Raw genomic sequence first — 20,265 nt, 5'->3', positions numbered from 1 at the left:
CTCAACATGCCTCTCAGCAAATAGCTTGGGGTGTCTACTTTCTAAAATGGGGTCATTTGTGGGGGTTTTGTGCCATCTTGGCATTTTATGGCCTTCAAAACTGTAATAGGTAGTGAGAAGTGAACTCAAAAATTTACGCCCTTAGAAAGCCTGAAGGCAGTGCTTGGTTTTCGGGGTCCCGTACGCGGCTAGGCTCCCAAAAAGTCCCACATATGTGGTATCCCCGTACTCGGGAGAAGCAGCAGAATTTATTTTGGGGTGTCATTTCACATACGCCCATAGCATGTGTGAGCAATATATCATTTAGTGACAACTTTGTGTAAAAAAAAAAAAAAAAATATTTTTTTTTTTGTCATTATTCAATCGCTTGAGGCAAAAAAATAAAATATTCAATGGGCTCAACATGCCTCTTATCAATTTCCTTAGGGGGTCTACTTTCCAAAATGGGGTCATTTGGGGGGGTTTTGTACTGCCCTGCCATTTTAGCACCTCAAGAAATGAGATAGGCAGTCGTAAACTAAAAGCTGCGTAAATTCCAGAAAACGTACCTTAGTTTGTAGATGTGACAACTTTTGCGCAAACCAATAAATATACAATTATTGACTTTTTTTTTACCAAAGACATGTGGCTGAATACATTTTGGCCTAAATGTATGACTAAAATTGAGTTTATTGGATTTTTCTAATAACAAAAAGTAGAAAATATCATTTTTTTTCAAAATTTGCGGTCTTTTTACATTTATATCGCAAAAAATAAAAATCGCAGAGGCAATCAAATACCATCAAAAGAAAGCTCTATTTGTGGGAAGAAAAGGACGCAAATTTTGTTTGGGTACAACATTGCATGACCGCGCAATTACCAGTTAAAGCAGCGCAGGGCCAAAGTGTAAAAAGACCTCTGGTCATTTACCAGCAAAATGGTCCGGTCTGAAAGTGGTTAATGTCGTTTTTAGGCAGTTGCGTTTTATAGGGTTTTCTTTGAAGGCAAAAAAAAAAGGAGTTCAGACACCAAATTTTCAGGAGTCAAACACGCTAACTCATGTTTAGCTACGTTTCGTTACCAGGCCTTTTTCATTTTTTGGCTATTAAAAAAAAAAAAAAAAAAAGTGTGTGTGTGTATATATATAATTTTTTTTTTTTTGCAAAAAAAAAAAAAAAAAGCGGCATGTAAACGTAAAACGGCTATTTTAAACGTGAGTTATTGTCTGTCAAGTTAAATCGTTCAGGGGAGGTTGTAAAACGTCCTGTGTACATTAAGCCTTAAACTAATACTGTGGTGAAGCACCTTTTTGATTTTATTACAGCACTTAGTCATTTTTTTTTTTTGTATGAGTCTATCAGCAAGGCACATCTTGACTTGGCAATATTTCCCCACTCTTCTTTGCAAAAAACACTCCAAATCTGTCAGATTGCATCTCCTGTGCACAGCCCTCTTCAGATCATCCCACAGGTTTTCTATTGGATTCAGGTCTGGGCTCAGGCTGGGCCATTCCAAAACTTTAATCTTCTGCTGAAGCCATTCCTTCTATTTTGATGTATGCTTTGGGCCGGTTGTTGTGCTGAGATTAAGTTCCTTTTCATGTTCAGCTTTCTAGCAGAAGCCTGAAGGTTTTGTGACAATATTGGCTGGTATGTGGAACTGTTCATAATTCTCTCTACTTTGACTAAGGCCCCTGTTCCAGCTGAAGAAAAACAGAATGCTGCCACCATGATTCACAGTGGTTATGGTTTTCTTTTGGTGATGTGCAGTGTTGTTTTTGCGCCAAACATAATCTTTTGGAATTATGGCCAAAAAGTTGAACCTTGTTTTCATCAGACCATAACACATTTTCCCACATGCTTTTGGGAGAGTACAGATGTGTTTTTGCAAAATTTTGACGGACTTGTATATTTTTCTTAAGAAAAGGCTTCCGTCTTGCAACTCTACCCCATAGCCCAGACATATGAAGAATATGGGAGACTGTTACATGTACCACACAGCCAGTACTTTCCAGATATTCCAGCAGCTCCTTTAATGTTGCTGCAGGCCTCTTGACCGCCTCCCTGACCAGTTTTCTTCTCATCTTTTCATAAATTTTGGAGGGACATCCAGTTAACTGTGTTACATGGTATATCTAATGCCTTGGAAATTCTTTTGTACCTTTCTCCCGATTGATATCTCTTAACAATGAGATCCCATGGCTTTTGCTGTAGGATGTGATTAAGAAAATGTCAGGAAAGACCTACTAGAACAGCTGAACTTTATTTGTGGTTAATCAGAGCCGCCCCCCCCCCCCCCCCCCAAAAAAAAAATATTGCAGTTTGTTTTTCAATTGAGTTGTAAAAAAAAAATAAAAAAAATTACATCACAGAAACCTGACATTTTTAACAGGGGTGTGTAGACTTATAATTACTGTGTATTTTTCACACAACCGTCATGTATGCAAATGCTCCATCAACTGTCACTATTTGACATTTTTTTTTTTCTCCTTTCCCCAGGTTCTAGGAAAATATTGTGGATTACTTTACATCAAGTACTTGTGATGCAACAAACATAAAAACTGTTACTGGATTTTACTCGTGGACCTTTTAGAAGATGGCATCTAAACTATTTTGGATCAGTGTTCATCTGCCGTATTGTGGGTAGTGCTGCTAACGCCCCAGAAGCTACTACGTGATTCTGCCTTCTGCATTTTTAAAGTAAACGCCTCAATAGTATTGAACTTTTTTTGTTTTTTCCTAAACCTAAATCATTGACTTTGCATTTTGGATCTCTGTATACATTAATGGAATACAATCATGTCTGTCCAGGACGAACGGCAGATCAATACTGAATATGCAGTTTCTCTACTTGAGCAGCTAAAACTGTTCTATGAGCAACAACTACTAACAGACATAGTATTAATTGTTGAGGGCACTGAATTTCCATGCCACAAAATGGTTCTTGCAACATGCAGCTCTTATTTCAGGTAGGTGGACATTTTTCATTTGCATACAGATTTAGGTCTCACGCACACTATACTCCAAAGAACAGAGAAAAGCAGCTGGAAAAGATAAAAGCTGTGTTTTTGCACGTGCGTTTATGATGTTACTGCATTCTATTTGGCAGTATATTCTGTCAATTTGAATGTATTAATGCGTTTTGTGCAGTTTTTTTCCAGCCCAAATGCTTCTCTTCAGAACGTGCGTGAGAAGTGTGTTTTTTTTTTTGCTTCTAAATGCCTGTAAACACCTATGTGTGCATGTATACATAGGCTAACATGGAGGGGTGTTTAGATGCAGGGGGAAAAAAAAAGTAAAATGCCTGTAAAACAGGAATTTTTTTTTTTTTTTATAGCTGCATTGTGTATGAGGCTTTAAAGTTGCATTTTCAGATTTCAAAGTACAGCAGCAAACGTGTTTTTAAACCTACAACATCAATGGTTTTAATGCCTTTTATTAATGATTCTTGATGCATGTTTTAGTTGTTAAAAAAAAAAAGTCTTATTGCAGGTGTTGTGAGGTCCCTAGAGCCCAACTCCAGGATGGTGTGTGTGTTTTTTTTTTTATTTTTTTAATGTACGTATACAGTGCTGTCCCGACCAAACCTTCCCTTCCCGAAGATGGGGGGGGGGGGGGGGGGGCGAGAATTGAGTCCAAATATTTGTCTTATTCCTTGTTCTCCACAGGCTTTATCCTGTTCATGTGACTGGTCCCTGCAAGTGAGCAGAGGGCACACCTGAACTGGATCCATTTGCCATACATTACAGGATGTAGTGATATGGCTATAGGGGGTGCAGACATAAGGTATATTAGTACCTAAAGAATTTTATGTTGTGGTTTAGAATTGTAAAGGCAAACTTGTGTATAATATACCTCCCCCACTTGAGTGTTGGTGGCCCTGGTTCACACTGCTGCGACTTGTGACACCCTTGCGACAAGTCAAAATGCCAACTTCCAAGTGATCTTACTGCATTGAGTTCTCTCGACCAATGCGGATGGATACCTGTGTCAAAAACGGGTACCTGCTGCGTTTGACCGTTTGAGTCAAGTAACTCAATCTTGACTCAAGCAATCTTGATTTATTGAGGTGATGCATGCTACTCATTTGGAGGATCAACCAGAAGGAATTGAAGGCTCGCACACCTAGTGCATTACCAGAGATAATTTAATAATAAGAAATACAAAAATGTCTCAACTCTGGTAATGCACTAGGTGTGCGTGCCTTTCATTTCTGTTTTTCTTGTAGTTCCTTTTCAGATTACCCCATTTGAGGAGGGCAGCATCCACCTAGTTCTGGTATACCATAAATACCTTTCACACCACCATTTTATCTGACATCTGTTACTCCTCACCTTGGAAGACTTATTAGAGCTGAAAATGACTTTTTTTTTTTTTTTTTTTGGATCTCTATCATTTGGAGCTCAGTAATAGGCGCTTGTAGGAGCACTTAATACAGCAGTGTGGGATACCCTAAAAATGGAGCATACGGTGGGGGGGGGGGGGGGGGGGATCTACAGATTTTTCGGTCCCACAAGCCGGCCCGCACACCTAAGGTGTTTCCTTACCTAACTTATTTTGATAAGTTTATTTACAAGGAGTGGGGAAAACCACAGCAGGCTTTTTCAGTCCCGAAACGCATGGCGGTAGCTTACCCCTTTGAGGAGTGTTTCCTGAAGAAATGGACATCTCCTCCGATTGTTGACCCCCGGTATCCAGGTTAAATAAAGTAACCACGATTCCAGTGTAAGGGACTCCTGCTTTAAAGGACCCTGCCGACAGAAGGGCTGAGGCGGTCCATGTTTACCATGGTGGGGTCAGCATTGCGGCCAGTGTTGGCCACGGCCCTGGTATCGCAGAAGCTGACTAAATGGGCAAAATTGTTGCACCGTGAATTGGAGAAACAGGCTTCCCCTGTCTGCATGGCTCTGGCAGACCAGTTGGTGCAGGGCCTTAAGAATGTCTGATGCGGCCTTAGATACGGCCCCTTGCTCTCTAGAGCCTCAGTATCAGCAGTAGTGCTACGTCGCCTGATTCGGCTAAAATGCTGGTCTGCGGACCAGGCATCTAAGAAGGCACTGGTGGACTTGCCCTTCCAGGAAGAGAGGCTTTTTAGAGCCTCGCTGGATGACATTATTTTACTGGGGGTAAGGATACGTTGCTTTAACAGTCCTGGCAAGGTAAGGAGCCATGCCGTAGGCAAGGGCCCTCATTTTCTACTCAGAAGTGGAATTTTCGTCCGCCTGGGTCGACAGGTAATCGTTCCCAGTCTGAAAAGGTGCCTGCTGAGGGACAAAAGCGCCCTTCGTTTCGCAAGCCAAATAAGCCTGCAAAAAAAATTTGTTACCACATGAAGGTTTGCCCCCGCCCGACTCTCTCTCGGGTGGGGGGGGTCGCCTTCGGGAGTTTTCAGCTCGGTGGACCTCCCTGCTTTCCGACCAGTGGGACTGCGAGCCGATTTCCTCAGGATACAAGATAGTTTTCTTTCTTGTCCGCCAAACAGATTTTTTTAACCTTCATCTTCCGACTTGTCGGGGGGCCCTGTTTGGGGCAGTACAAGACCTGCTGCTGCGTGGGGTGATGGTACCTGTATCGACACCAGAAAGGTTTCAGGGGTTCTACTCCAATCTGTTTGTAGACCTCAAGGCCCTCAACAGCTTTGTGAAAGTACAATGGTTCAGGATGGAATCGGTTCGCTCAGTGGTTGCTGCACTCCATCAGGGACGCATACTTGCATGTCTCCATATGCATCAGAGGTTTCTGCGTTTTGCGGTCGGGGGCGAGCACTACTAATTTGTACCTCTCCCTTTTGGCCTGGCATCGGCACCGAGTGTCTTCACTAAGGTGCTAGCCCCAATTTTGGCTTTGCTGAGGCAGTGAGGGATCTCAATCGTGGGTTACCTAGACTACCTGCTTCTGAGGGCAGCTTCCGCCTCAGAATTAAGGGATGATGTGGCAATCGCCATGCAAACTCTTCGGGAGTTTGATTACTGAAACTACAGAAGTCGGTGTTGGTGCCGACTCAACGCCTGGAGTACCTGAGCTTGCTTCTGGACTCCTCCAGAGGCGAGAGTCTTTCTCCTTTCGGACAAGTTGCAGACTCTTCAAGCTGCCGTGAAGTTATTGGTGTCCGGCAGGTGGTCATCGCTGTGTTTTTTTGCATGCGAGTCCTGGGTCTCATGGTAGCCACTTTCGAGACTGTACCGTATGCTCAATTCCACACTCGAGTCTTGCAAAAGGAGATATTGTCCAAATGGGACAAATCTGTCGCCCCTGGATTGTCAAATTTGGGTTAGCCAGCTAGTCAGGGATTCCCTGCTCTGGTGGCTGAGGTCACCGGTCCTTCGGTCCGGGAAGTCGTTCCTTCCTATGGTTGTCCAATCACACTTTTACTACATTTTGAAAGGTTGATGTGAGTGCACCTTTGAATGCTTGCTTTGGCCGCAAGGTTTTGCAGGCAGCTGTTTAACCACTTAAGCCTCATGCACACGAGACGCAGTTAAACGCGCGTTTAGATGCAGTTGGACAGTTTTTTCAACTGCACCTGAACTCATTCAATGTTATCCTATGTGTCCATGCACACAGTCTCGTTTTTTTCCGTTTATATGCAGTTGCGTTTAATCTCGTTTTTCCAGAAGCAAAAAAATGCGTTCAGAAACAAAAATTTCTGCGTTTCAGACGCAAAACGCCGCTACCGCGTTTAGCCGCGTTTGCGTTTATATGCGTTTTTAAAGGTGACCTTTTTTTTTACATTAAAAATCTCAATGATTGCAAATGATGAAAAACCATTAGAAAAATATTTTAAACAATTGCAATTGCAAGTGGACAATCCACAACTTGTGGCAAGTGACGTGGCAAGTGGACAATCCACAACTTGTGGCAAGTGACATGGCAGGTGGCAAGTGATGTGGCAAGTGGACAATCCACAACTTGTGGCAAGTGACGTGGCAGGTGAAGTGGCAAGTGACGTGGAAAGTGGACAATAGACAACTTGTGGCAGGTGACGTGGCAAGTGACCTGGCAGGTGACGCGGCAAGTGACTTGGCAGGTGACGTGGCAAGTGGAAAATCAACAACTTGTGGCAGGTGACTGGCATGTGACGTGGCAAGTGGACAATAGACAACTTGTGGCAGGTGACGTGGCAAGTGACCTGGCAGGTGACGCGGCAAGTGACTTGGCAGGTGACGTGGCAAGTGGAAAATCAACAACTTGTGGCAGGTGACTGGCATGTGACGTGGCAAGTGGACAATCCATAACTTGTGGCAGGTGACGTGGCAAGTGGACAATCCACTTGTGGCAGGGGACGTGGCAAGTGACGTGGCAAGTGGACAATCCACTTGTGGAAAGTGATGTGGCAAGTGACGTGGCGAGTGGACAATCCACAACTTGTGTCAGGTGACGTGGCAAGTGGACAATCCACAACTTGTGGCAGGTGATGGGGTAAGTGATGTGGCAAGTGGACAATCCACTTGTGGCAGGGGATGTGGCAAGTGACGTGGCGAGTGGACAATCCACAACTTGTGTCAGGTGACGTGGCAAGTGGACAATCCACAACTTGTGGCAGGTGATGTGGCAAGTGACGTGGCAGGTGATGTGGCAAGTGATGTGGCAAGTGGACAATCCACTTGTGGCAGGTGACGTGGCAGGGGACGTGGCAAGTGGACAATCCACAACTTGTGGCAGGTGATGTGGCTGGTGACGTGGCAAGTGGACAATCCACATCTTGTGGCAGGTGACGTGGCAGGTGACGTGGAAAGTGGTGTGGCAAGTGGACAATCCACAACTTGTGGCAGGTGATGTGGCTGGTGACGTGGTAAGTGGACAATCCACAACTTGTGGCAGATGGCATGGCAGGTGACGTGGAAAGTGGACAATCCACATCTTGTGGCAAGTGACGTGGCAGGTGATGTGGCAAGTGACGTGGCAAGTGGACAATCCACAACTTGTGGCAGGTGATGTGGCAAGTGATGTGGCAGGTGATGTGACAAGTGGACAATCCACATCTTGTGGCAAGTGACGTGGCAGCTGACGTGGCAAGTGACGTGGCAGGTGACGTGGCAAGTGGACAATCCAAAACTTGTGGCAGGTGACGTGGCAAGTGATGTGGCAAGTGGACAATCCACAACTTGTGGCAGGTGACGTGGCAAGTGACGTGGCAGGTGAAGTGGCAAGTGACGCGGCAAGTAGACAATCCACAACTTGTGGCAGGTGACGTGGCAGGTGACGTGGCAAGTGAACAATCCACAACTTGTGGCAGGTGACGTGGCAAGTGACGTGGCAGGTGAAGTGGCAAGTGACGCGGCAAGTAGACAATCCACAACTTGTGGCAGGTGATGTGGCAAGTGACGTGGCAGGTGATGTGGCAAGTCACGTGGCAAGTGGACAATCCACAACTTGTGGCAGGTGATGTGGCTGGTGACGTGTCAAGTGGACAATCCACAGCTTGTGGCAGGTGGCATGGCAGATGACGTGGAAAGTGGACAATCCACATCTCGTGGCAAGTGACGTGACAGCTGACGTGGCAAGTGACGTGGCAAGTGGACAATCCAAAACTTGTGGCAGGTGACGTGGCAAGTGATGTGGCAGGTGACGTGGCAAGTGATGTGGCAAGTGGACAATCCACAGCTTGTGGCAAGTGACGTGGCAAGTGGACAATCCACAACTTGTGGCAGGTGACGTGGCAGGTGACGTGGCAAGTGAACAATCCACAACTTGTGGCAGGTGACGTGGCAAGTGACGTGGCAGGTGATGTGGCAAGTGACGCGGCAAGTAGACAATCCACAACTTGTGGCAGGTGATGTGGCTGGTGACGTGGCAAGTGGACAATCCACAGCTTGTGGCAGGTGGCATGGCAGATGACGTGGAAAGTGGACAATCCACATCTCGTGGCAAGTGACGTGGCAGGTGATGTGGCAAGTGACGTGGCAAGTGGACAATCCACAATTTGTGGCAGGTGACGTGGCAGGTGATGTGGCAAGTGGACAATCCCCAACTTGTGGCAAGTGGACAATCCACAACTTGTGGCAGGTGCCGTGGCAAGTGACACGGCAGATGCAAGTGTACAACTGCTCTCTATGCTGCTGCTGCTCACTCTGATCAAAATAGCAGAAATAGTTAAAAAAAATGCTTTGAGAGCTTGGGGAGGGTCTACATGATGTTATCTTTATAAACGCGTCTAAACGCGACATGCAAACGCGGCAAAACGCGCGTTTCTAAACGCGCGTTTCAGCTTTTTTTTAACAGAGGTTTCATCTGCGTCTCGTGTGCATGAGGCCTTAAAGACCAGGCCTCTTTTTCAGACTTGGTGTTTATATGTTTAAAACTGTTTTTTTTGCTAGAAAATTACTTAGAACCCCCAAACATTTTATATTGTTTTTTTTCTAACACCCTAAAGAATAAAATGGCGGTCATTGAAATACTTTTTTTCACACCGTATTTGCGCAGCGGTCTTACAAGCGCACTTTTTTTGGAAAAAATTAACTTTTTTGAATAAAAAAATAAGACAACAGTAAAATTAGCCCAATTTTTTTTTATATTGTGAAAGATAATGGTACGCCGAGTAAATTGATACCCAACATGTCACGCTTCAAAATTGCGCCCGCTCGTGGAATGGCGTCAAACTTTTAGCCTCAAAAATCTCCATAAGCAACATTTAAAAAATTCTACAGGTTGCATTTTTTGCGTTACAGAGGAGGTCTAGGGCTAGAATTATTGCTCTCGCTCTACCAATCGCGGCGATACCTTGTGTGGTTTGACCACCGTTTTCATATGCGGGCGCTACTCACGGATGCGCTCGCTTCTGTGCGCAAGCTCGTCGTGACGGGGTGTTTTTAAAAAAAAAAAATTTTTTTTCTTATTTATTTTAATTGATTTTATTTATTTTTACACTGTTTGTTTAAAAAAAAAAAAAAAAAAGGATCACTTTTATTCCTATTACAAGGAATGTAAACATCCCCTGTAATAGAAAAAAGCACGACAGGTCCTCTTAAATATGAGATCTGGGGTCAAAAAGTCCTCAGTTCTCATATTTGGGCTAAAATGCAAAAAAAAAAAAAAAAATCTGACATTTAAAAAAAATATACCTTTAAGAGGTATGGGCGGAAGTGACGTTTTGACGTCGCTTCCGCCCTCCTATGGTATAGAGACCAGTGGGGGCCATCTTAGCCTCACTTGTCTCTATGCCCAGCAGATGAAAGGACCCGATCGCCTCCGCCGCTACCGACGGCTTCGGTAAGCGGCGGGAGGGGGGTGGCACCTCTCCCACCGCCGATGGCGGTGCTCTCGCGGCGAATCCGCCGCGGAGACCACCGTTATCGTACAGCCGACCGCCGCCTGAAGAGATGGATATCTCGGTTGTGGCAGCAGCTGCTGGCGTTACCGAGATATCCCTCTTCAAAAATAGGACATACATCGGCGTGCGGCGGTCGGCAAGTGGTTAAGGTTGCAACGCCTCCGTTGAGGGGCTCTGGCTGTTTTGGGTGGAGTTATTATTTGCTGTTACCACCCCTCATTTCTTTGACACTGCTTGGGGACGTCCCTAAGGTCAAGAGCTGCTGTGTCCATCGGTGAATGATGGAGAAAATAGGATTTTTGTACTCCTCGTAAAATCCTTTTCTCTGAAGTTCATTGACACAGCACACACCCCTCCTATTTATGTTTGTACTGCTTTTGACGAACTGAGCTGCTGGATGCAGTGTGAGGGATTTTAGCCAGTAGGACCGCCCCCTGGGATTTTGAGCCTGAGTTTACACAGGAACATTGCGGGAAACCTGCCTGCATGACAGTGTTCCACTGGCTCCCGATCCGACTGTGGACATCTGCACCGTGGGCTCCTCCTGTCCCTGCATCTCCCCCGTTGGGAGAAGACTGATTTATTGCTAGAGGCTATACCAGCCGCTAGCGAAAATCGCAAGTAAAATCCGGCAGCCTGGTTGTACTTAAAGCAGGTGTAAGCCCACTGGCTTTTTTTTTTTTTTTTACCTGTAAGGCAAAAGTCATAATGAGCCAATATGCACTGCCGGGCTTTCAGCCGTGAATTCCCTGTGCGCATGCACCCCTGCAGTCAGTGGCTCATTGTGAGGGGGATATCTTCTAAACATACAGATTTAGGTGTTATTTTTTTTTTTGTTTTTGTTTTTTTGTTTTTTGTTTTTTTCCCTACAGGTAAGCCTTTATTATTGTAAAAGTTCAAAAAGACTATACAACCGCTTTAAGTTGATTGATCAACTAGGTATATTCAGCTGGCCCATACACTGTATCTTTATCTTAATCTTGGCCAGTTCCTGCTGAACTGTGTATGGCCTGTCTTAGTTTCATGACCAGCTTTAATCTGTTTGCTTTTTGATGTGTGTAGTGTTTTAAAAAAAAAAAAACTAAAAAAACTTGATTTTTCTTCATTCTTTTGCAGGGCAATGTTTATGAGTGGGCTTAGCGAAAGTAAACAAACGCATGTCCATCTGAGAAATGTGGATGCAGCTTCTTTGCAGATCATTATCACATATGCATACACGGGTAATTTGGCAATAAATGAGAGCACTGTTGAACAGCTGTATGAAACCGCATGCTTTTTACAGGTAATGTACTAAATGTATTTTTTGTTTAAAAATCTGAAGTACAAAAGTTGTAGCATTTCTCAGTATAATTTGGGGTAATATTTTGATATACACTCCTTTTTTACCTGCATAAGTTTTTGTAATTCTGGTGTGACATCTCTTGCACAATGCACAGCCAGACAGGTGACAAACTTTTCCTGACTCAATCTCTTCCTAGCCCAGATTTTTGACTGATGTCATTTCTCTACCTCCAGACATGGGATTTGTTGATGGGGGTTTTAAGCTTGTCTCAATAGCATCGGTTTTATAATGCTTGTAAGATCGTGCATTTGAACACCTCCTTACTGCTTTTAGGTGGGTTTTGCTATCCTATCAGCTTGTATGGGGAATCAAAACCCCTAACCACTTAAGGACCAGGCCTCTTTTTCAGACTCGGTGTTTACATGTTTAAAACAGTTTTTTTTTTTTTTTTTTTGGTAGAAAATTACTTAGAACCCCCAAACATATATTGGTTTTTCTAACACCCTAGAGAATAAAATGGTGGTCATTGCAATACTTTTTTTTTTCACACCGTATTTGCGCAGTGGTCTTACAAGCGCAGTTTATTTTTTTGAAAAAGTTCACTTTTGTGAATAGAAAAAAAAAAAACAACAAAATTACGGGGTGTTGTGTTTCTTTTTTTTTTTTTTTTTCTTGTTTAAAAAAAAAAAAGGGATCACTTTTATTCCATGTAAACATCCCTTGTAATAGAAAAAAAGCATGACAGGTCCTCTTAAATATGAGATGTGGGGTTAAAAAGTCCTCAGATCTCATATTTGGACTTGGATGCAATAAAAAAAATAGTCATTTGAAAAAATGACATTGAAAAAAATGTTCGTTTAAGCGGTATGGGCGGAAGTGATGTTTTGACGTCGCTTCCACCCTCCTATGGTATGGAGACAAATGGGGGCCATCTTGGTCTCACTCGTCTCCATACCCAGCAACATGAAGGACCCGATCACCTTCGCCGCTACCGACGGCTCCGGTAAGCGGCGGGGGGGGGGGGGGCGCGGGAGGGGAGTTGGCACCTCTCCCGCTGCTGATAATGGTGATTTCGCGTCAAACCCACCTCTGGGACCGCCTCCTGTAAAGAGGGATATCTTGGTTGTGGCAGCAGCTGCTGCCGTTACCGAGAGATCCCTCTTCAAAGTACCGACGTATATGTACAGTAGGTGATCCTTAAGTAGTTAAAGCAAACAAAAGCCCATCAACACAGCCTCTTTCCTTTTGTCCAAGGAAAAGGAAGCTGGCCAAGGGAGCAATGGTATACATTGAACTGGCCAACATTTTGTTCTTTGTGTACCGTTGACTGCAACCAGCATCAATTAGCGCTTACAACGAATGGCTGCAAGCACTGATCAGTGTATTTTCTGGCTGGGGTTGGGGTGGTGTAGTATCTCCTATAGCATTTATGACCTTTTTGTTGGGTTTATGAAGCATTGAAAATGCTTCAAGAATACTCAATAAATGCAGTGTTGTCTCTCTAGCAGGCAGTGCTTTCGCATTTGTGCGAGTATCGTTAGTATAAAACTGTATCGGTGCCACCCTAGCTTAAAAAGGAAGTGATGTAAAGAAAATGATCTAATTTGAGGGGATAGGTTAGACATTTTTGTGAATGTTTGCAAGATGGATTTGTATACTTTGATTTGTTTGATAATTGGCTTGGTCTAGCTCAACTTTGCTGACACAAAAAGCTTTGCCACTGGCAATAATTCTCTATGGCTCTGCTCCTTCCTGGCACTGTCAGTATTGCTGGCTGGCTTTCTTTTGTCAGCGCACAGAAGAAAATGCTACCACACGACTTCTCTGTACAACCAGGAAGTGGCTGGAGCTGCTCTGCCCTAGTTCTTATTTCCCGGGGCATTCTGGGATACCAGAGCCTCCACTGCCTTTCCCCCAATGCCCAGCTAACACTTTATAAATGCTCCAGTAACGCACCATAAATGCCCTAGGCGCTGTTAAAGTGATTGTAAAGGTTTGTGTGTTTTTTTTTTTTTTTTTTTTGTCCCCCCCCCAACCATAAACGTGCCTGCTTTTGTGCAAGGGTTTTTTCTGGGGTCCACCAGCGGTTCTCCTGGCTCCTTCCCTTCATCAACACTTTCTATGGGGGGCATCCATGTGGGCGCACACCTGCTGCATCCCTTGACACAGCAGAACTTGGCCCAGCCCCAGACTGGATTTGATTTACGGCAGCAGAAGCCAAGACAGCTGCTGGACTCGTTCCTGTGGAACAAGGCAGCAGAGAGAAATTACACTTTGTGCTTTGGAGAGAGGTAACTATATATTATAGAAATATGTGCTATGTTCAGATTTCCATGGTTTACAACCACTTTACCTAAACAGGCTGAAGCTAGAAGCTGATTGTTGGTATACACAGCTGCTCCAGATTCTGTCTGCTCCAGTTTTTGTAAATTAACATAGCGGCAATCGTTTTGCACAAGGGACACTTTTTTCATTAAAAGTAAGTACCGTCCTTTTGTGCTGTTTTTTTTTACAAAACTTAAATGTAAAGGGATAGTTAACATTTACCACAAAACTGCTTATGCAGATATAAAGCCCTTCTATAGTTATAGACCATCTACATACCTTTTATGAAGACTGACTGGAGTACTCCCAGGACGTTGCTAAGTGAGGCCTAGTCATCATTGCTCATCTCCACCGTCACAGGAGTGAGTTCTCAATGCTGAGCTCATAGTTGCTGCATCAGGGGAGAGTGTGCACGTGAAGGGGGTTTGAACCAGAGAAAGAACTCACTTTTGTGATGGAGGTGAGCAGTGATGACTAGGCTTCACTTGGCAACGTTCTGGGATTATTCCAGTCAAGCTTCATAAAGTATCTAAATTGCTTACATCTATAGCAATCCTTATGCCGGCCATACACGGTTCGAATTTCGAAAGAATTTTCTTTCGAAAATCGTATCTAAGAATTTTCGTATGAATTTCGCACCATTAGTGGGCTGCAGCAACAGCCGATTTTCGTGTGGAAATAAAATTTGAGGAATCGGACATGTTGGAAATTTTTTGAAAAACAAACGATTTTCTAATCAATGATGGGAGAATCGTGCGAGAAACGTAATAAGAAAAGAAAATGTACGGAGATAAAAGAAAATGTACGGAAAGAAAAGAAAATTCCCAGCCAAGAAAATTCTTTTCTGTAGCAACATGAGGTGAAATTGAAGGCTTGGTCGGCCGAATTTCGAAAATCAATGGTGGCATCATCGGATCACAAAAAAAACGAATTTTCTGATTTTGAAAAGAAAATTCGTTCGATATTCGACCGTGTATGGCCTGCATTAGTCAGAGCTGCACAATTTGTTTTAACCACTTAAGGACCGCCCCACGTACATTTACTGCGGCAGGGCAGCCCTGAAGCGCAAAATCACATACCTGTCGGGGTCCCACAGCAGCGATGGCCGATAGTTACCCGCGGTTGCTCGAGGGACAGATAAGGCGGTCTATGTAAACGAGGCAGATCGTCCTGTCAGACAGGAAGAGGGACATCTATGATTCCTGCTAATCGGGAACCCAGGTGACTCTCTTCCTCTAGTGCATCGGTCCCCCACACAGTAAGAAAACACTCATAGGGAACACAGTTGACCCTTTTATTGCCCCTGATGTTAACCCGTTCTCTGCCAGTTTAATTTATTCAGTGTCAGTGCATTTTAGCACTGATCACTATATTTGTTTCACTGGTCCCCAAAAAGTGATCACTAAGTGTCAGATTTGTCCGCCACTATGTCTCGGTCCCCCTAAAAATCGCTGATTGTCGCCATTACTTGTAAAAACATTATATATATATATAATATATATATTTTTTTTTTTTTAAATGGTTCCAAAATTTATACCATAGTTGTAGATGCTATAACTTTTGCGCAAATCAATAAATATATATGCTTTTTTGGATTTTACCAAAAATATGTAGCAAAATACAAATTTTGCCTAAATTTAAAGTGGTTGTAAACCCTTACAAACCACTTTGACCTACAGGTAAGCCTAGATTAAGGCTTACCTGTAGGTCCAAGCAATATCTCCTAAACCTATATGGTTTAGGAGATGTTTGCCCGAAAACGGGCACCGCTGTCTACGGCGCATGCGCCGTAGACAGCGGCGCGCAGGCGCACTGAACGCGGCAGTTCCAAGAATGGAGCTGCCGCATTTGTCGACTCCCGTGCGCATCCCTTACTTGCATAGGCAGGCTTTCTGTAAAGGGGAAACTATCCTTTTAAGCTTTAAATATTGTAAAGCTTTTTTTTTTTTTTTTGTGTCAGCCCTGGAAGATTTGGCTGCTCAATGACCAGGCCATTTTTTGCGATCTAGCATTGCATCGATTTAACTGACAGTTGCGTGGCCGTGCGACGCTGTACCCAAACAAAATTGACGTCCTTTTTTCCCCACAAATAGAGCTTTCTTTTGTTGGTATTTGATCGACTCTTCGTATTATATTATTTATTTATTTATTTTATCAAATTTTTTTTTTTCCCCCTCAGTTTAGGCCGATATGTATTCTACATATTTTTGGTAAAAAAATAAAAATCGCAATAACCATATATTGATTGGTTTGAGCAAAAGTTAGTGTCCACAAAATAGGGGATAGATTTATGGCATTTTTATTTGAGATATATATATATATATCAATTTTTTTTTTTTTTTTGTAATCTTGACTGCGATATTGCGGTCAAATTAAACACTTTTGCCACATTTTTGGGATCATTGACAATTATACAGCGATTAGTGCTAAAAAAAATGCACTGATTACTGTATAAATGTCACTGGCAGGGAAGGGGTTATTACTAGGGGGTGATCAAGGGGTTAACTGTTCCCTAGGTGTGTTCTAACTGTGTAGGGGGCATGGGACTGTCTAGGTCACAGTGATGGCGAACCTTGGCACCCCAGATGTTTTGGAACTACATTTCCCATGATGCTCAACTACACTGCAGAGTGCAAGTGTATCATGGGAAATGTAGTTCCAAAACATCTGGGGTGCCAAGGTTCGCCATCACTTGTGTGTGTGTGTGTGTGTGTGTGTTCATACTAAGTATGATCACCAATCTGTCTCTACTCCCCTGAAAGAACTGGGATATATGTGTATCTGTGATTCTCGCTCTGTCAGGAGCAATCGTGGGTGCCCAGCGGTCATCGCCCCCCACCGGGCACTAGCATCTGCTGCGGGCACACGCCATAAGTGGCCAAAAGGTGAAGCGACATAACGTAACGTTTCACCCAGCCGTACCATTCTGCCACAGTGAAACTGCGGCAGCTGGTCGGCAAGTGGTTAATATTGAGCAGAATGAAATGGCTAAATTGCGTGATTTTTCTATTGCGTTTCTATTTCATTTCTATTTATTTATATTTATTTTATTTTTTTTCTAGGTCGAAGATGTGTTGCAGCTCTGTAGGGAATATTTAATTAAGAAAATCAATGCCAAAAACTGTGTCCGGCTAATGAGTTTTGCTGACTTGTTCAGCTGTGAAGAATTGAAGCAGTGCGCCAAAAGAATGGTGGAGCACAAGTTTACCACAGTGTACCGCCAGGATGCTTTCATGCAGCTATCTAGGGAGCTTTTGATAGACCTTGTGAGCAGTGACAATCTAAATGTGGAAAAAGAGGAGACGGTGAGAGAAGCTGCAATGTCTTGGTTAGAGTACAACACTGTATCCCGCTCGCAGTACTTGTCCACTGTTTTAAGCCACCTGCGCATTGATGCTCTTTCAGAGGTCGTTCAGCGTGAATGGTTCCAAGGTTTGCCACCAAATGATAAGTCTGTAGTAGTTCAAGGACTTTACAAATCTATGCCGAGATTCTTTAAACCAAGGCTTGGTATGACAAAAGAAGAGATGATCATCATCATAGAAGCTGCTCTTGAAAATCCTGGTTCTTATTCCACCATCTGTTACAGTCCTCAGGCAGAGAAAGTTTACAAGATTTGCAACCCACCCTCTGAGCTACATAAAGTTGGGACTGTGGTGACTCCTGATAATGATATTTTTATTGCTGGAGGACAGGTCCCTGTAAAAACGACCAAAAGCAATCACAGCAAGCCTGGCAAACTGCAGGCTACTTTCAGAGCTGTGAATAGTTTCTACTGGTTTGATGCGCAGCAGAATACCTGGATTCCAAAGACCCCCATGTTATGCGTTCGAATTAAGCCTTCTTTGGTATGGTGTGACGGCTACATCTATGCAATTGGTGGAGATAGCGTAGGTGGTGAACAGAACAGAAGAACAGTGGAAAGATACGACTGTGAGAAGGATGAGTGGACTTTGATGAGCCCTCTTCCATGTGCATTTTCATGGAGTGTTGCAGTAGTTGTCAATGATTGCATTTATGTAATGGCTTATAACCTAACATACTGCTACATTCCACGGTCTGGTATCTGGGTAGAAGCAGCTAAGAGACAAACTAGTAGATGCTTTGCTTCTGCCGCAGCCTTTGATGGCAAAATCTTCTACCTCGGAGGTCTGCAAACAGACAACAATTCTGGTGTGTGGCACCCATCCAGCACATTGGATGGGTCTTCCGTAGCTGTTGAAATATATGATGTTCATAAGAATGAATGGTATATGGCAGCCAGTATACCTGCCAAGCGCTTTGCTGATCCCTGTGTTCGAGCAGTGGTCATAACCAGTTCCTTGTGTGTCTTTATCAGAGAGACACATATGAATGAAAAAGCAAAGTATGCCATCTATCAGTATGATATGGACCTGGACCAGTGGTTTCTGCGGCAGCAGATCTCAGAGCGTGTCCTTTGGGATTTGGGGAAAGAGTTCCGGTGCACAGTTGGGAAATTATACCCTTCATGTCTAGAAGTATCCCCTTGGAAACCGCTAACGCATGTTTTCTCACAAGATGGTGCAGATGACTTTGAGCTTGATGGAAACATGGCTACATTACCCCCTGTATAGCTGGCTGCAAGCAAGTCTACATGTATGCATGGATCTTCTGTTTCCTCAATGAGAGCTCTTTAACTATTCTTTTATGGAAGTGGGCTGAGAAATATGTTTGCGCCGCTTACTTTTTTCAGACTTTTTATTTTTATGCCCTACTTAACATTTGTAACCTATAATGCATTTATATAGGGAGATATGCTTCCATTATCAGGAATAATTGACAAGCTAATGGAAAACCAGTCATTATGTTAGCCTTAGCATCTGGTTTACCAAGAGCAATTCATCTGTATCCCTGTGATGTCCCCATTCACATATTGGAGGGAAAAAGAAAATTTGTGACTCAAAAGCTATTATTGGGACTGTAAATGTTGATGCTTTGTTGGGAAATCTTCCATTATCCATATTCCTTTTTCCATCCAAATGATGTGCTGGATTATACATACAAACAAGCAGCGTGACCTGGTCCTACTAAGTGTATCTCCAGGGATAAAGTGTTTACTTGAGACTTTTACTTTTCTAAACTTCAAGATTGTCTCTCCACATTTACTACTGTATAAATAGCTTTTCTTTTGCATACTATATACTCCTAAAAGAGGCATAATCTTTGTGTGATATCATCTCCAGAAAACATATCTCAAGCCTTGGAAAATTAAACAAACAAAAAAACGTGTTTGTCTAGCGACCCACAGCAAGCTTGACTTTGGAAGCAGTAGAGGAAATATGCAGACTACCTGCAGGTTTTATTTTTTACAAAGTGATGTATCACCAAAGTCCCACTTTAACATGTAATCTATATTATATATATATATATATATTTTTTGCTAAAACTATATCTTTCCTGTTGCGGGAAATGTAGTATCTCATTTGATAACACAGGTCAATACAATGACTGCGGGTTCAGTCAAGCTGTACAAGGAGCATGTGTTTCTGTTGTCAAAAAAATAAATAATAAAAAAAAAAACCTGTACCATTCTGTTGTAGAATACAGGTCTTCCAGTATGGCCTTGTAACGTTCATTCTGGCGTAACTGGGCATCCAACCTATTTGCCAGCCCCTCGTAGTACGGGTCCCTGTGGAGCTTTAACCCTTTACTGCTGCCTTACAGTGAAGGGATTAAATAGAGCATTCACCCTCCTATAATAGTGGTGTCTGCTCAATCACAAAAACCCTGCTGCTGATTTATTTTTCTTTCCCTTCCCTGACTTGTACATTGTTGTTGTTGCATTACCAGGTCTTATTTCATTTTACCTTAACAAGCATTTACTGTAGTGTGATTGTGTATTGAGATAATATAAATATAAATATATATATTTATATTTTTTATTTTTTTTTCTGGGGAAGGGAAAAGAACTGTTCAGGAATAAATACCTTGGCACTCTGGTGCATGAGAGCAGATATCTTGTGCTGCTCTGGCATTACTATCAATCCCAGGAACCACTAGCAGTAGAGGGGCACTGTCGCCAACTTAACATGAGCACAGGTGCTTCATGACAAACCCTACTAGCATGTTCAGCTGCATTATGTTTTGGCACTGTATTTTGAATGAAATTAATTTATTAAAAAGCAAATTAAAATGAATGATGTGTTGTGGATTTTACTGTGATTCAATTAATGAAGTATTTTATTTTTGTATTCATCCAAGAGTTATCTATGTCTAAATTTGTATTTGATCAATACTGTATTTGTTTATAAATTAAGTATTTTGTATGTCACTTATATAAAATGTAAAAAAACTGTTGTAGCTCATGCACACTGCAGCTCCAAAAAAACTGCTTTTATTTCAGCTTGAAGAAACGTGTGCTCTTGTGCACATTTTTTTTATTGAGTTTT

At 43.0% G+C, this 20,265-nt stretch overlaps 1 protein-coding gene across 5 annotated transcripts in view; it reads left to right on the top strand.

Moving 5' to 3' along the window:
* The window catches only part of KBTBD2 (kelch repeat and BTB domain containing 2), a 57,463-nt gene extending 37,450 nt beyond the window's left edge, over window positions 1-20,013 (top strand). For 4 of the 5 annotated variants that reach the window (XM_077491609.1, XM_077491610.1, XM_077491611.1 and 1 more), the window contains 3 exons: window positions 2,478-2,947; window positions 11,365-11,530; window positions 16,918-20,013. In XM_077491609.1, the coding sequence (XP_077347735.1) occupies window positions 2,778-2,947; window positions 11,365-11,530; window positions 16,918-18,450 (1,869 nt within the window). In that variant the 5' untranslated portion in view covers window positions 2,478-2,777 and the 3' untranslated portion in view covers window positions 18,451-20,013. The remainder of the gene's footprint in view (window positions 1-2,477; window positions 2,948-11,364; window positions 11,531-16,917) is intronic. The other variant, XM_077491613.1, reaches the window with a different exon arrangement.
* Window positions 20,014-20,265: the final 252 nt, after the last annotated feature.

The sequence above is a fragment of the Lithobates pipiens genome, unplaced genomic scaffold (assembly GCF_037356315.1).
Source record: "Lithobates pipiens isolate NorthernLeopardFrog02 unplaced genomic scaffold, aLitPip1_a1.2 Scaffold_19, whole genome shotgun sequence".
Taxonomy (NCBI): Eukaryota; Metazoa; Chordata; class Amphibia; order Anura; family Ranidae; genus Lithobates; species Lithobates pipiens.
Note: the sequence above shows the minus strand (reverse complement) of the source record. Positions and strands in the feature narration are given on the sequence as shown.